At 44.6% G+C, this 16,489-nt stretch overlaps 1 protein-coding gene and 1 long non-coding RNA gene across 2 annotated transcripts in view; one reads left to right on the top strand and one right to left on the bottom strand.

The window, feature by feature from the left end:
* Window positions 1–3,502: 3,502 nt before the first annotated feature.
* The window catches only part of LOC134440871 (heparan sulfate glucosamine 3-O-sulfotransferase 1-like), a 50,855-nt gene continuing 37,868 nt past the window's right edge, over window positions 3,503–16,489 (bottom strand). Inside the window, exon 2 of the mRNA XM_063191025.1 lies at window positions 3,503–5,422. Coding sequence (XP_063047095.1) covers window positions 4,066–5,100 — 1,035 coding nt within the window. The 5' untranslated portion in view covers window positions 5,101–5,422 and the 3' untranslated portion in view covers window positions 3,503–4,065. The remainder of the gene's footprint in view (window positions 5,423–16,489) is intronic.
* Window positions 15,525–16,398, top strand: LOC134441250 (uncharacterized). Its single transcript, XR_010033123.1, has 3 exons — window positions 15,525–15,585; window positions 15,782–15,886; window positions 16,319–16,398. It is a non-coding gene; the product is annotated as an uncharacterized LOC134441250 (long non-coding RNA).

Below are 16,489 nucleotides of genomic sequence, written 5' to 3'. Positions count from 1 at the left end.
GTATAGTGCCTCATCAATACGGTCAGTCTCACCTGAATGCGATCTCTGCCCTCCATGGCCATGCATATGGCAGCCTTCAGTAAAACATCTGACTGAGTAGTATTCAGTGTGTGTCTCATCAATACGGTCAGTCTCACCTGAATGCGATGTCTGCTCTCTACGGCCACTGGCTTGCCCGCCCTCATGCTCTCAGTGAACCAGCTGATGTCCAGCACCTCCGCAGCGCCGGCCAGGGCCACAGTCTGGGCACGCAGCCAGCCCCACAGCTCCCCGGCTGGGTTCCCTTCTGACACCACATGGGTCACCTTACCGCTGCACACACTCACGTCGACACACACACGTCGACGCATGCACGCACGCACGCACGCACGCATACATGCATGCACATGCATGCGCACACGCGCGCACACACACACACACACACACACACACACACACACACACACACACACACACACACACACACACACACACACACACACACACACACACACACACACACACACACAGAGACACACCCCAGAGGATGAGCACAGGGTCAATTAAAAGTCAGAGCCAGGGAGCATGTTCAGTTTCCCTTGGTACTCTCTCTCTCTCTCCAGTTGGCTGGCTGATTTCTCCATTGCTCTGTTCCAGCAATCACAAGGGTTCAGAGCTAAACGTGATAGCGGAATAAGTGAAAGTGTTTTTCTTGTCACATGTAATTGCATTTTCTTCAAAGGCAATCAAACTGAATATTTCTGGGTGTGGTTGCTGTGATTAGTAAAAATCAGTTTCACCATTATGGCTGCTGCATCTGTGCAGTTGTTGAAGAGTGATATAGTATTATTCTGTGAGTAAGTGTTGTTTTACTTGATTGTGAGAAGTGAAGTAAAGAGGCTTTTGAGTTACCGCCTGGCTCTAATTGCATAGAATCTCCTGCCACTCTGTGTATGTGCGTGTGTGCGCATTTGTATGCAAGTACATGATTTCACAGATGTGGACTTTTGACTTTTGAGTCAGACATGAATCACAAATGACTTGACTTGAGACTTGACTTTGCAATATTTCAAATGACTTGTGATGTGACTCACACTTGTACGCTACTGACTCAAGACTTAAGCAAGCATAGTATAGGCTCTAACTATTCATATGTGTGCTTATCTTTATAAATGTAATATAAGTGTTTGTATACGTACTGTATGCCTGTGTGTGTGTGCATGCATGTGCCTTATGTGTATGTTTCCTGCATCAGGGCACACTGCTTTTGATTCGCACACACTCATGCACACACGCACGCATGCATGCATCCACGCACGCACGCACGCATACACATGCACACACACACACACACACATACAGCTATGCCACCAGTAGAGCAGTTCAGTGCTGATATTCCCCTTTCCCCTGAACACTTTGTTTCATCCCGGTGTAATTACCGCTGCAATCAGGGCGCTCACCCGTGCTCAGCTGCTCCCACTGTGGGTCCCGCCCTTGTGTTCCCGTAGCGTACCGGGTAAATCAGAACAACCGGGCCCCTGGGAGCAGCAGCTTGGGCCCTGATGATCGGTGATCGGTCCCCTATCATACGCGCACAACCATGCATGAGTCTCTCTCTCTCTCTTTCTTTCTCACTCTATCTCTCTCTCTATCAATCAAAAACAAACTTGATGGTGCAGATTAAGTGGTTACTGAAATGCTTGAACGCCTGAAACAGTTTCATTATCACACAGACAAGAGAGCTTCAATTGAAAGGGACGCCAAAGTAACCTGGAAAACAATGGTGAACAAAAGATGCATCATTTCAATTTCATGTTAACTTTACAGTACATGTGTCCACATTCACAAATTTTAATTGATGCATGATTAAACAAGAACCAGTATGTTGAATTTGCAGAAAAGGCATTTTTGCACGTGTGACTGTGTTGTGAGTGAATGTGCCATGTAAATTCATGTATGAGTACAGTATGTTGTTGTTGTTGTTGTTGTGGTTGTTGTTGTTTGTGTGTGTGTGTGTGTGTGTGTGTGTGTGTGTGTGTGTGTGTGTGTGTGTGTGTGTGTGTGTGTGTGTGTGTGTGTGTGTGTGTGTGTGTGTGTCTGGACAAATTGGTCAGTTGTCCCGGGCCCAGCGAGAGTGGGGGCCCAGAATTGAGTCCTCATAATACATTGCATGTATTGGCTGGGGGCCCTTTTAACCAACTTTTTCCCAGGGCGAAGCCAAAGCTGTCACCAGCCCTGTACAGTACGTGTACTGTACGTATATCTGTATGCATGCATGGGTCTGTGGGGTGTATGCGTCAGAACAGGAGGGTTGAATATCATGACGTAACACTGACTGAGCACTGAGTAAGATTTGCAGTCAAACCCCTCCAGGCCGGCCCCATGCCCAACCCGACCGTGAGCTGTTACTGTTCTCCTGTTCCCCTCACGCCCTCAAAGCACTCAGCACAGTCAGGAGGATAGAAGAGCAGAGGAGAGCACACAATGGTGTAAGAGGTGCTAGCACAGCCTGCAGATGGTGAAACTGTGTGTGTGTGTGTGTGTGTGTGTGTGTGTGTGTGTGTGTGTGTGTGTGTGTGTGTGTGTGTGTGTGTGTGTGTGTGTGTGTGTGTGTGTGTGTGTGTGTGTGTGTGTGTGTGTATGTGTGTGTGTGTGTGTGTGTCTGTGTGTGTGTGTCTGTCTGTGTGTCTGTGTGTGTCTGTGTGTCTGTGTGTGTCTGTGTGTCTGTGCGTGTGTGTGTGTGGTTATGGGTCATTGCAATACCTGTAATGACTTGGGCCTCTTTTAAAAATGTATACCCTACATTCATTTACCTTGTGTGCTTTGTCAGCCAAAAGTAAGCTGGTGTTCGTGTTTTTGTCTTGAATACACTTGTTGCCAATTGTACTTACTTATTAATTAATGGTATTGACAATTAAAATAGTACTGTATGGCATTTAGCTCCCAAGAGAAATATAGAAGGAAAACACCCTCGATAATCCTTTCACAAATATGTTCACAGTGTGAACACTTAGTAGTACTGTACATTTGGGTAAACTCCTCCTTACTGGCATTAACTTTTGTGGGAAAAGGGAGCCCTTCTTTTACTATGGTGTAATGCTCAGTAATGTACTGTATCTCTCTCTACTGTATTGCTACAAAAACTGGAGGAGAGAGGGCTGAAATCTGGCCCAGCGTATTTTAGGTTGAAAGGTGGTGAGCTCCTGAGGATGCTGGCCCATTTCTAACTCCGCTGCTACAATACTAGTGTTATTTTTCCCAGACTTTGCTGAGCTGTTGTCTAAAGGTTTACAAATGTCAGTGCTCAGTAGAGTGTTTATTCAAAGTAAAGCACATTCCCTCTTCATTACATTCCAATTGTCTCCCACTCATCTCTCTCTTACCCATCTCTGTACCTTGCAATGTTTGTAGCCTGAAGCTATTGCATATGCAAAATAGACAGATCTACACATAAATATAAATATAGACGAAAAGAACTGGATGTCAAGAATAGATGATATGGAACAGATGTTCAATGCCTTGCTTCACTTTTTTTTAAAGCCAAACCATTTATTATCAAGTACAAGTATAACAAACAACAGCAGAAAAATAAATAAGATAATAGAAAAACATGTCATATATTTCACAGAGAAGAAAGTAGTTGCCTGAAGTCAATTGTAAAACAGGAGTTTATGCAACAGCATATTCTTTTTGTTTTCTCGAGAGTTTTAAGTTGCAAAGTTTCCATTTCAATTGTTTGTTCTCTTTCATGTAACAAGTGTTCTGTGTCAAAAGGCATTTAAGAGGTAAGACAGCTGTAGTAGACATGGTTTCTAAAGTGCTTCAAGTTTCCTGTCTTCCTTATGGTCCATCCACATGTCAGGCTTCGCAGCTCTTGTGATTGGCTAGATTTAGGGACAAAGCCTGATAACCGAAAAAGGAACAAGTTGAGAGGTTATGAAGGGATGGTGGGGGAGGGACTGTCTGGGGGCGATTGAACACGATCAATCAAGACCCATCTGTTTTGTCCACCACGTTTGGTCAAGATGAACAAGGGGGTCGTTTTTAAAACAGTTTCACCCACTGACCAGTGCCCACCTACTAGTCTCATTGCCAGTGGAACGAGTGTCCCACCAGCTTGTAGAAGCTGCGATTGTGGGGGCGGAAATACGCCCGAAGTTGTCTCAGCACAGTGCCATTGACAGGTGGATGCAGCCGACCCTTGGACTCATGCAGGCATCGTTCTTGCCCATCACTACGGATACAATAAAACCCCTTAGTCTGGTTGAAGTAGAAGTTGGAGGAGTCGATGCGTGCTGGCAGATTGAGGAAGTGCTCCACACGCCTCAACTCGGGCAGCGGGTCCCTCACCAGCGCATCCCCATCCACCAAGTGGATCTGTTCTAGTGGAAAGTGTCGCAGCCAGTTGTGCATGTACAGGTGGTACAGGCTGCGCTGGATGGCCTTGTAGCGCGTGTTCAAAGACCCACCACGCATCAAGAGGTCCTCGATGGGCCGTACTGGCTTCCGGGCCTCCAGGCGATTGAAGTAAACCTGTGTGTAATCCGAGATGACCCGTTCAGTTGGGTCGCGGAGGATCAGCAGCAGCTTGATAGAAGCGTTCATGGCGCGGATGCGCTCTGGTGCCAGCAGGGAGGTGAAGTAACCTGGCGTCTTCTCTACAGTGGTCTGGTAAGGGTAGGACCAGGGCATTTGACCGCGGTACCAGTCGAAGCCCCGCGCGTAGTTCTCATCCCAGTCGAAGAAGTGCACCTCGGTGGCCGCTGCCGCAACAGAAGGGTGGATGTCCAGCATCTCCAGCAGCGCCCGCGTGCCCCCTTTACGCACGCCAATGATGATGCTGTGGGGCATCTGCTGGCTGGTGCCTGGAGGGGGCACCATGGAGGGAGCCACAGTCCCGTTGCCCCAAAGAGGGTCTGTTAGGTCCGGATCGGGTGTCACCGGGACAAATTCCGGAGGGGCGGCTAAGGTCTGGAGCACCAGAAGGAACAGTGAGGTGAATAGCCCAGCCATGGAGGAACCAGCTGGGATGTGATGATGGTGGTAGTGGTTGGGTTGTTGTAATGGGGGTGGGGGAGGCTGAGTGGAGGGTAGTGGTGGTGGCACAGGGGAGGGTGACATATGACAGCAGCAGCAGTAGTAGTGGAGTAGGACCAAAGCCAGGCAACTCAGTGGTACAGGGAGAAGGCTGACAACAATGGCAGGAGATGTGAGGAGGGCAACTAAGAGTTGGAGGGTAGAGAGCTGGCTGTGCTGCTGAGTGGAGTGTATCAGATGCTGAGCTCAAGAGTCTTTACAGGAATCAGAGCTGGCAGTCAGGCAGGGAGCTCAGATGTGTTGTCCCTGGCAGCCATTGGAGCCATGGAGAGGGAATCGGATGAGAAAGAGGAGGTGGATGAGGAGGAGGAAGTGGGAGACAGATGTCCATCGGCCCACAGGAAGCCTGCGAAGACAGCAACAAACAAACACAGACAGACAGACAGTGAGTTAGGCAGAGTAGGCTGTCGTCCAAGAAATGAGCTGCCTAGCCATTGTATCATTTACATGGGATGCATTTGCATGGATGCACAGGGGCTTGTTTTGTTCTGTTTTTAAATTTGAATTTCTATTCTGCAATGGACATAAAATGTGACACACAATGACATCCAGTAATTTTACTGTATATTCATGACAGATTTACATACCAAAATGGGTGGATTCCACTAGTAGCTGCTGTGCTCAAAAATGAAAATAATTTAACAAACTGTGCATGCAGTTGAAGGTATGTGTGTTTGTCTGAAAGGTGTATGTGTATGTCCAATGTAGCAAAATGTGCATGTCTGCCGAATGTAACAATGATCAACTTTTGTTAATCTGTTAAAACATGGCCTTGTAAATTTACAGTTACCACAATGGCAATGACCAAGTCGTAGTGCACTACTAAAAGCCCTGTGTTATGTCATAGTGTTGTAGTACTATGGTATTTAGCTTTTCAATGACTAGGGGCAGCCGTGGCCTAACGGTTAGGGAGTTGGTCTTTCAATCTGGGGGTTGTAGTTTCGAATCCCACCTGACCTCTCCCTACACCTGCATCCATGGCTGAAGTGCCTTGAGCAAGGTACCTAACCCCACATTGCTCCAGGGACTGTAACCAATCCCTTGAAAAATAGTAAATGTAAGTCGCTCTGAATAAAAGCATCAGCTAAATGAAATGTAATGTAATATTACAGCGTGCCACTGGAGGTTTTAAACCTACATTGCACATGCCACACATCTTCCTAAACCAACTGGATGGAGGAGTAGGTAGACATTCAACTCTGCGCTGCCAGACAGACGAACCCTATCTATTGCCTGCTCTGTTTATTCGCAACACTTCAATATCACTGATTACTGCTCTGAAGGAATAAGTGATTCCACCTGTATTGACCCAGACAATGCAAATATTAAAATATGTGAAATTACCTAGTAGATATGGATGGCATTGTGGCATTCTATGATTAAGATCAGCAGGTTGGTCCACAACTTTGCAAAAAGGTCAAAATGAATCCTAAAATCAATGGCCTTTAGATATAACAGAAAGTTTTTTTTAGAAATCACTGTTCAGAAAGGGTTGTTTCTTTCTCTACTTTGCTTTAGCACAAATAAGCAGTATTTCCCTTTTCAGCTAACAAAGACCCTGAGTTATCAAGAAGAGGGAAAAAGAACCTGGCAGGAGAAAAAGACGAGAGCATTTAAGTCTCGAGTCCCCATGAATCGATTTCTCAGAAACTGGTTCAAAACAATTTTCAGCAATTCCTCAGACGATGTCATTCCGAGTCCGTTTATGTCTCCTCCAGCCCTTAAACTGAAGTGTACCAGCCACTTTCTCCAAGCCAGCCTATACAAATACTTTAGTAAACACAGAGAGGGCGGAAAAAGATTTTTCTTTCCATGGGACTGTCTTGGTCTGTCTGTCCCTCACACACACACACACACACACACACACACACACACACACACACACACACACACACACACACACATACACTTTTCTTGGGCTGATTAGAGACAAACATCTTTCAACATCCCCCAAGCCACATAAAACAAGTGACATCCACAAAACACTCACCCACCACCTACCCACACACAGACTAGCCTCAGTTTAATGGTTCCAGAAATGGTCTGGCAAATCAAAACAGTGGGGTTGTTAGCAGCAGTGTGAACACTACTGTCAAAAAACTGGCCATCAAAAAGTACTTTCTGCCTTCGATGGCAGAGAAAAACACTCGGAGCAGAAGCACGTGCCAGGACTGGTCTAAATAATCAGCCATACCTGCTGTATGAGCCATTAGCACTAAACAAAAAACTAAACGTTTCATTTTGTTTCTTTTTTGTTTCTTTTGCACAAGATTTGTAAATGACACATAAACAAGCTGTAGTGAAAGAAAATACATATTAATGTTCACAAAGTCTGTATGGTGCAGCTAAGGTTATGTTGAGGTAGGGTGACAAGATTTCCCCAGTCTCAAACTGGGACACTTTGACCCCACCACACGCCTGATCTACTGTATCTCACATTCAGAAGACAGCTCTGAAGTGTCACACTGCTCCAGGCAAAGGCAGTGCCATGATGCACAGTGCTCAGTGCCAGCACTGTCACAACAAACATACTTGCTGTGCCGGTGTTTGGGTCTGTGTCAACGTCTTGACATGGTATAAAAATCACAGCTCTTCCACACAGCTCCAAGCGAAACGTTGACAGTGCTCAGTGCCCAGTGCGAAGTGCCAGCACGGTGACATTTTGACACGTCTGTGCTTTCCTGACAAGGTCTCCAGTTTATTTGGAGCCAGGTGTGGAACTGGTCAGACTCTTTTTTACAAGATCCACATACTGCATAGAAAGTGATCTGCAAACTAAGCTTAATAATAATACGAAAAGAAAGGATTTACCAAGAGTAATCAGAAGAGTACAGAGCCCATCAGATGACATGGAAGAGAGAATATTGTATAATTCCCATGTTTGTGTGTTCATAGAGAAAAAGGAAAACCAATGATATGCCAGTATACTGAATACTAGAGAGAGAGAGAGAGAGAGAGAGAGAGAGAGAGAGAGAGAGAGAGAGAGAGAGAGAGAGAGAGAGAGAGAGAGCGAGAGAGAGAGTCATGTCCAACCAACATCTGTATTCCATTCCAGGTAGAGAAAATTGGAGGCACTTCAGGTTACAATTTTGTACTTTTTGTTTGGCTAAAATGCCTACTGATTTCGGCCCTTATGGCCTTCTTCAGGGCGCAACCTCTGTACTCATTTACAATGCTCCTAGGCTTCGCAGTGTACGTACTCAACTTGTCCATGTCTCTCTCTCTCTCTCTCTGTCTCTCTCTCTCTCTCTCTCTCTCTCTCTCTCTCTCTCTCTCTCTCTGCGCCCCTGCGACCTTTCTTGACAGGGTTTCACACACTTCCTGGCCCACGAGATTTGTGAGTGACACCTGTCCCGAGGCACGATGTCTGTTGTGCTATCTGGTGCCGGCAAGAGTGTGTACAACAAGAGGGCAGGGGAGAGGAGGGGAGGGGGAGAGAATCGATGGGCCTTGGAAACGTTTGGTGACAGGCCAGTCTCTAGCTTGTCTGTCAGGCTGGGAAAACCTGCCATTTCGGATGCCAATGGGGTCAGACGTGGTGAACAAGACTATGCCTCGTCCAATTCCCCTCAACCTGGCCCGCAAAAACTCTCTCTCTCTCTCTCTCTCTCTCTCTCTCTCTCTCTCTCTCTCTCTCTCTCTCTTCTCTCTCTCTCTCTCCCTCTCTCTCTCTCTCTCCTCATCTCTCTCTCTCTCTCTCTCTCTCTCTCTCTCTCTCTCTCTCTCTCTCTCTCTCTCTCTCCCCCATCAACACATTGACTACCAAATCACGGGAAAACTTGTTTTTACTTCCCATGCATTGGCTCACAAAATGGGATAACCCGTTTTTGAGGTTTTTTAGTGGATTCTGAATCAGCTTTTCAGCTAAATTAACACTCGCTGATAGTTGAATAACTTTAGAATGGAAGAAGAGAGAGGCATGCCTGTAGAAAGCTGGGATTCTCGGCTTTCGAACAAGCCCTAACATGTGTCTGTAGGTCTAAGACAAAATATTTGGTGGCTGTTCAAAAAATGTCAAAAATTGATGAAACTGGCTGGGAGTCTAGGGATAACATTTCAAAAAACGCCTGGTAGTTAATGTGTTAATGGCCCTGTCATATACCAATGCCAGTCCTGTTTTCCTGTACAGCACTGCCGAGTTCAGCTGGAAGCATTGGTGGTACTGTTGTGCTGAGTCATCCACATTGTAAACTAGTGGTGTGGATTGGCACTGCCCTCACTATCCGATTCGATCACGATTTGGGAGGTAGCGATCCGATTCGATTCGATTCTATGCGATCCGATCCGATTCAATTCTACAATGCATTGCAATGCATTACATTTCTACTGAAAGCAAAGCAAATGTTTCATCATTCATGATGAGGCAATACAAGTAGTCAGATACTGAGCAACAATTTATTGGCTGTTTTCTGTATCAGTCTGTATCAGTCTGTATCAGTCTTACAATGTTTTGAAATATCCACAGAAGTAATTGAAACTTAAAAAAGTTGCCGCATCGATCCTGGAACCTTCCGCATCGATCCTGGATCGTCCATGTCCCGCATTGGATTGGATCGCAGAATCGATCATTGGTGACACCATTATTGTAAACGCTTACTTTTGCCTAATTGGAAATTATTTACTTTCAGTTCTAGATGGTAATATTCTTTGTGTGTGCTTCAATTGTACTGTAATTTCTCCCTCTCTACCCCCTTTGAAAATTAAAGGGTACTAGAAAAGGTCTAAACGTCCAAAGTTTACGTCATAAAAACACTGTATTGAGTAAGGACCTTGGGATCAGGCTACAGTGCTGAGAGAGCAGCTAAGGATGCCTGTTGGCGTCAGCACTGTCTTTCGGGGTGGAGGATGAAGAGGATAAAGGCCTGGCTGTTCTCCAGTGACTCCCAAAACTTTACCTGACCCGGGATAGTCTTTGTCCTCTCTGACACCTATGGTCGGTAAACTATTATGAGTTGTATAATGATGACGCTGTGTTCTGGCCATTAGGATATTTTGGGCATAGATAGTATAGAAAGTGTTTGTTCCTGAACTTTGATCTACATACAGCTGAGATCTTACTGATTATGTTCAAATTTTGTGAAGGCTGTAAAAGTGATGCAGGTATCCTGAGGGGTCACCTTGACAACCACTCCCTCACTCACTCACTCCCCGGCTCTCTCAACACCACTGAGAGGTGCTCAGCCATGGGCAACACAAGTGTGTGCCGTTCACTCCTACAATCCTGTATTAATCGTAAAATAGGGCGAGTATTTGCAATATTTCCGCCTCAAAAATCGCAATTTCACCCTCAAGAAGTAATTTACGCATCAAATGATTAAACCGATTTTGACCCTTTCGGAAAAGAGACGAGGAGTTCAGTCTTTTTTTCTTTTTCGCCTCCAGTGCATTTGAAATCAGTCAGCCACTAAGAAAATGATACCCTCTTACCTTTCTTCACCTTTAAAATTTGGTATCATACTTCTCCTGCTCTTTCCTTTTCTTTTTCTTTCTCTCCCTCGGACGATTTTATTTTACTGCACAGCACAGGGAACTTTGAAGGTTGAAGGGTGTAACAAGATTCTGTGCAATTGAAAAAAAGAATTCATTCGTATAACCTTTGCTTAGTTTCCCAAGCCAACGCTATTGCAATGGAATCTGAGAAATATTGCCCTCTGGTGCCTTGCTTCCTCAGGTTCAGTTTCCCTGCTGAAGTGCACATTGTGTGTGTGTGTGTGTGTGTGTGTGTGTGTGTGTGTGTGTGTGTGTGTGTGTGTGTGTGTGTGTGTGTGTGTGTGTGTGTGTGTGTGTGTGTGTGTGTGTGTGTGTGTGATAAAATGGCATGTTTGATGAAGATGAATGTTTGCCCTCTTTTCACTGCATCACATACTGCCCCCACTGTTTCTGTGATGGTCAAGTTTATGCTACAGTTTAGGTCACTTCATCGGCCTCAAAAGGGGATTATTTGGCGTCTGATAAATATACATTTGGCATCATGAGGTTGGTGGTGTGTGTGTGTAAAGTGAAAGCCCATTGGGAAACTCCAACTCCCATTGTCATCGTGACACAGCACTCCACAGCACACAAGTGAACACTGCACACTGCACACAACGAAATTGCATTTATGCCTCACCCATGCAAGGGGGCAGCCCTCAGTGGCGCCCCATGGGGAGCAGTGCGGTGGGACGGTACCATGCTCAGGGTACCTCAGTCATGGAGGAGGATGGGGGAGAGCACTGGTTGATTACTCCCCCCACCAACCTGGCGGGTCGGGAGTCGAACCGGCAACCTCTGGGATGTAAGTCTGACGCCCTAACCGCTCACCCATGACTGCCCTAAGTGTGTGCGTGTGTGTTTCTGTATGTGTGTGTGTCTGTGTATTGGAAGAGATTAAACATGAAGAAGAGTGAGAGGGTGGATAACATTGCACCACTTTCCCAGATAAGTGAATTATCCATACCTGAAGTGAAGTGCACCCTGGTGGCTCATTTAAATGCCAATACACGGCAAAAAAGGAACTTTTAGGAACTGCAGTTTTTCATTTTATTCTCCTGAACAAAAATGTCCTTACATGGCCTGCACACTGCAGGTATACCACTGCTAGTATACCATCTCTCTCTCTCTCTCTCTCTCTCTCTCTCTCTCTCTCTCTCTCTCTCTCTCTCTCTCTCTCTCTCTCTCTCTCTCTCTCTCTCTCTCTCTCTCTCTCTCTCTCTCTCTCTCTCTCTCTCTCTCATATCAGAATTACCTACAAGGCTAAGGCTTACAGCATCCACTGTCAGCACAATCAAGCAAAAAAAAAAAACAGAAAGATGATCAGAAAATCTAAAAGACTAGAGAAAATAACATTTCCAATAACATTTTCTTTATTTTCCCATTTATTTACCTAGCAGGCCATTTCCTATTCTGACTATAGCATTCAGACAGAGAGGGCTTACTGTAATAGCCGCATGTTGTTGACAGCTGACAGAGCGTGCCCTTGCTGATTTCAATTGAAAATTGCGCTTGAATAGTCAGTGGTCACAGGCGTTAGGGAAAGAGGATGTAAGACGGCTATTTCTGGATCCAAGGGAGTAACATGATAACATAATCTACACCCACATGTCAGCAGAGCCCCTTCATTAAGCTGAAGAAGAGGGGAGCAGAGAGAGAGAGAGAGAGAGAGAGAGAGAGAAGAGAGAGAGAGAGAGAGAGAAGAAAGAAAATGTGAGTGAAACAGAATGGTGAAGGGGAAAGAGAGGGAAAAGGGAATAAGAGATAAAGAGAAATGGAAACTGAAAGATGGTGGAGACTGACCGACAGACCGACAGACAGACAGACAGACAGACAGACAGACAGACAGACAGACAGACAGACAGACAGACATACACTGAGAGAGCAAGGGCTTTTAATATCCCCTTTACTGGAGCAAAGATCCCAAGACGAGATAGCACTGAAACCAAGAAGAGAGCGTGAATGTGCGGATGGGGACTAAATGATTTCATGGGGTTATGAGGGAGAGATTGAAGCAAAATGAGATGATGAGAAAGAGAAAGAGAGAGCGGAAGTAACAAAAGATAGGCCTACATCAGATAGCGTAAGTGTCTATAAGAAGCAGTGCACCTGATGTCAACAGTAGGTCCCTACAATAGATAAAAAGGAGAGAGAGAGAGAGAGAAACGCAGTCTCACCCCAAGTAGTCAATTTCTGACTACCTTGGACCAGACGGCAATTTTTGACGTCTTGGGTATTCCTTCCACGTCACATTTTGACTATGTGGCCTAACCCTAAACCTATTCCTAAACCTAACCTCAATGACGTTATGCTGCCACAAGGGGGCGCCTTTGAGGACATAGTCAAAATGTGACGTGGAAGGAATACCCAAGACGTCAAAAATTGCAGTCTTGGGGTGTCAAAAATTGAGTAGTCAAAAATTGACTAGTTGGGGTGAGACTGTGTAGGAGAGAGAGAGAGAGAGAGAGAGAGAGAGAGAGAGAGAGAGAGAGAGAGAGAGAGAGAGAGAGAGAGAGAAAGAGAGAGAGAGGGAGAGAGGCCTGACACTGCATGAAAAGAGGAATTTGTGGATGAGTTTTGCACCTTAAATTGCCTCATACCTCAAGCCACAGCATTTGCGGCTCCCCCATGCCCCCCTCCCATCCCCTTCTTAGAAGAGCCTTTAATATGTAAATGCCAGTGATCAGGTCGGGAGCTGCCCCAGTCAATTTCAAGTGGGGTGGGGTGGGGTGAGCTCAGGTGGGTGGGAGGGAGTGGGGGGCCGGCAGGCCTGTTTCTAGGATTTTGGGGTCCCTAGGCAACAGGATTGTTGGGGGCCCTAGGGCATTTTTTGGCCTTTTACTAAAATGTGTGTGTGTGTGTGTGTGTTGTGTGTGTGTGTGTGTGTGTGTGTGTGTGTGTGTGTGTGTGTGTGTGTGTGTGTGTGTGTGTGTGTGTGCGTGTGTCTGTGTGTATGTTTTTTCACGCTGCCCAGTGGTGTTTTTCAGAATCACTAACCATTAAACCAGGGGTAGGGAACCTATGTCTCGAGGGCCCTTGAGGCCGTTTTATCTGGCCCCTGATATCATTATAATGTTTTGCAACTTCACATGAAATAGGCCTATGACATATTTTGCAGGCCTAAAGGAATCTTAGAAATTACATTTCCAATACAATTAAGTTATATTCAGGGGACCTAGAAAAGGTGGGGACTGTTTTAAAGGTGTCTACCTTTAAAGATGTCTATATGTCTATATAGGCCTAAAGGTGTCTATATAGGCCTAAATTTTATGGGGAAATCCTGATTTTATGACCATGGTAGGAATTTGAAGTGGCCCCTCGAATTAAAAAGGTTCCCCACCCCTGCATTAAACCTTTCTACTAGCCACAGCTTTGCTGTCAGTACATTTTATTATGATACTATAAGCTCAGAAATTAAGTTGATCAAACAATTCGATCTGTGCTATAAACATTTAACCCTATCGCGCCGGATGCATCATATATGTCTCATCAAATTCAAAGCCCTCTCCACGCTGACACACAAAAAAATCGATCTGAAAAACATCCTGCGTGTCATTTCCAAACGTCCTGCAGTACACGGAAACCGCCACAAGAGAGCAGCGGTCGACAACAAGTTGACCACAGCTCGGCGAAAAACAGGAAAATGGGGTAGAAGCGGTTTCCCTGACCGACGCTGAGATTTCGTCAAATTGCATAAGGTTTGTGTACAAATTTCCGAAATATAACTCTACATCCTTTAATTTGAACACTTGCTTTGTGCAATCAAGCAAGGAAGAGTTTATATTTTTACACCGTGTTGCAGAGAGATCGTGCTAAAACTGATGAGACATATAAGCACCATCCGGCGGTGGCAGGAAGTCAGCCATCAATGCATTTGCTCCATAGGGAAACTTACAAAGCATACCACGACGATCGTTTAACAAAACACACAAGTTGTTTTACTTCAAGACAAAGATATTGCCTTAAGAAACAGGTTTTACTTGCAATTTTGAAAATGCAATGCAAAATGTTGAAATTATGATCTCGTAAAAAATGCATTGAAGTGAATGGAGAAATGGTCCAATTGTAGTAATGGACCCATATATTCAAATTACACATCAAAAATGAATAATGATCTATATTACACTCATAAATAGGTTGTTGAGCATTCGATCATTTTCATAATGGCCATGATGCGTTTAACATTGAAGTCAATGGCAAAAACAGTGCATGGGAGTTATGGAAGCCCAGATATCCTTGATGCTTTGCTGTCAGCTGTTCTTATTTGTTGACCTGGTGCCCCACACTTCACTCTTCAATATACCCTGTAGATTTCCATGCCACGTTTTGGTGTTAACTCACCAGTTTAATTCTAACTCATCAGAAATAAAACCCCATTCATTTTCAATGGGGTTTCATTTCTGGTTATTTAGAATTAAACTGGTGAGTTAGCGCCAAAACGTGGCATGGAAATCTACAGGGTATATTGAAGAGTGAAGTGTGGGGTACCAGGTCAACAAACAAGAACAGCTGACAGCAAAGCATCAAGGATATCTGGGCTTCCATAACTCCCATGCACTGTTTTTGCCATTGACTTCAATGTTAAACGCATCATGGCCATTTTGAAGACAGAGAATGTCCTAACCAAGTATTGACCATTGCATGTTATGTAGAAAGTACCAAATTTCAACTGATTTAATGTGACCCGAATTTTGATGAAGAAAAATTTGATTTTATAACAATATTCTAATAATGCGAATTCCCCAATTCATGGGTTTTTGGAGCTGGAAGGCCAACGTATATAAAAAGAAAAAAATTAATGATTGGAATAGTTAAAAAACTGGGCCATGAATCTACAATCCATGACAGTTTAACATTATTGATGAAATTATGGAAATAAATCAACTTTTTCATGGTATTCTAATAAAAAGGCCTGGAGCTGTATATTAGGACCCAAGGTTAATGGGTTATTCTATTTGCCATGTTTTCACAGGCTGCTGTCTCAATATGGCGAAGACGAGTCACCTGAAGGCCTAACTCGCCATAGAAGACTGAAAGAATGTAAGATTAACTTCTTTGTGACCAATATGACTTGCTCATTGATACATTTGCTATGTCAATATGAGGTGCATTGTGAAGTATTTAATTTATTTGTCTCGCTTCTAGGAGCTGTAGAAACAACAGGGTGTTCTTTTTCAGGGTATTCTTTTTTATAGAACTGGACAGGTCATTTATTCGTTCCCCTTGTTTTTTGAAGTGTCCTGCAGGATGCTGTGTCCTGCAATCCTGTGTGCTGTGCTACAGACGCGTGTGGAGGTCAACCCAAAATGGGCACAGTCTCACCACAGAAGAGTGAAAGAGGGTAAGCTTAACCTATAGCCTACGTCAGGGTCGGGGAACCTTTCTTATTCGAAGGGCCACTTCAAATTCATCCGAGGGCCGTAAAAGTCCTCCAAGGGCCGTACTATGAACACAAACCAGGATTTTCCCTTTCACTTTAGGCCTATATTGAAGGCAGCCACATTTAAACAAACACCACCATCTTCAGGTTCCCTGAATATAACTTAATTGTTTTGCAAATGTATTTTCTAAGATTCATATTTCATGTGAAGCTGAATAGCATTAAAATTATATCGGGGGGCCAGATAAAACTGCCTCAAGGGTCGCAAACGGCCCTAGAGACATAGGTTCCCCACCCCTGGCCTACATTGTCAATATGACTTGTGCTACTTTACAGATAAGTTGTCAATGCTGTGCATTGCTATGTTTTGATTCATTTTCTTACATCCTGCAGATCCTGGCAGGGAGACGGTAGTGTCCTGCAGAATGGTGATGGGCCAATCTTACAAGAGACCAAAGAAAACTGATATAGTGTAAGATTATCCCTGTTGGGCTCAATAGGTCTTGCTTATTGACATATTTGCTATGTCAATATGAGATGCATGTCTAAGTATTTATTTATTTA

This window comes from Engraulis encrasicolus, chromosome 24 (assembly GCF_034702125.1).
Source record: "Engraulis encrasicolus isolate BLACKSEA-1 chromosome 24, IST_EnEncr_1.0, whole genome shotgun sequence".
Taxonomy (NCBI): Eukaryota; Metazoa; Chordata; class Actinopteri; order Clupeiformes; family Engraulidae; genus Engraulis; species Engraulis encrasicolus.
The sequence above is the reverse complement of the archived record's forward strand: the minus strand, read 5'-3'. Positions and strand labels throughout refer to the sequence as shown.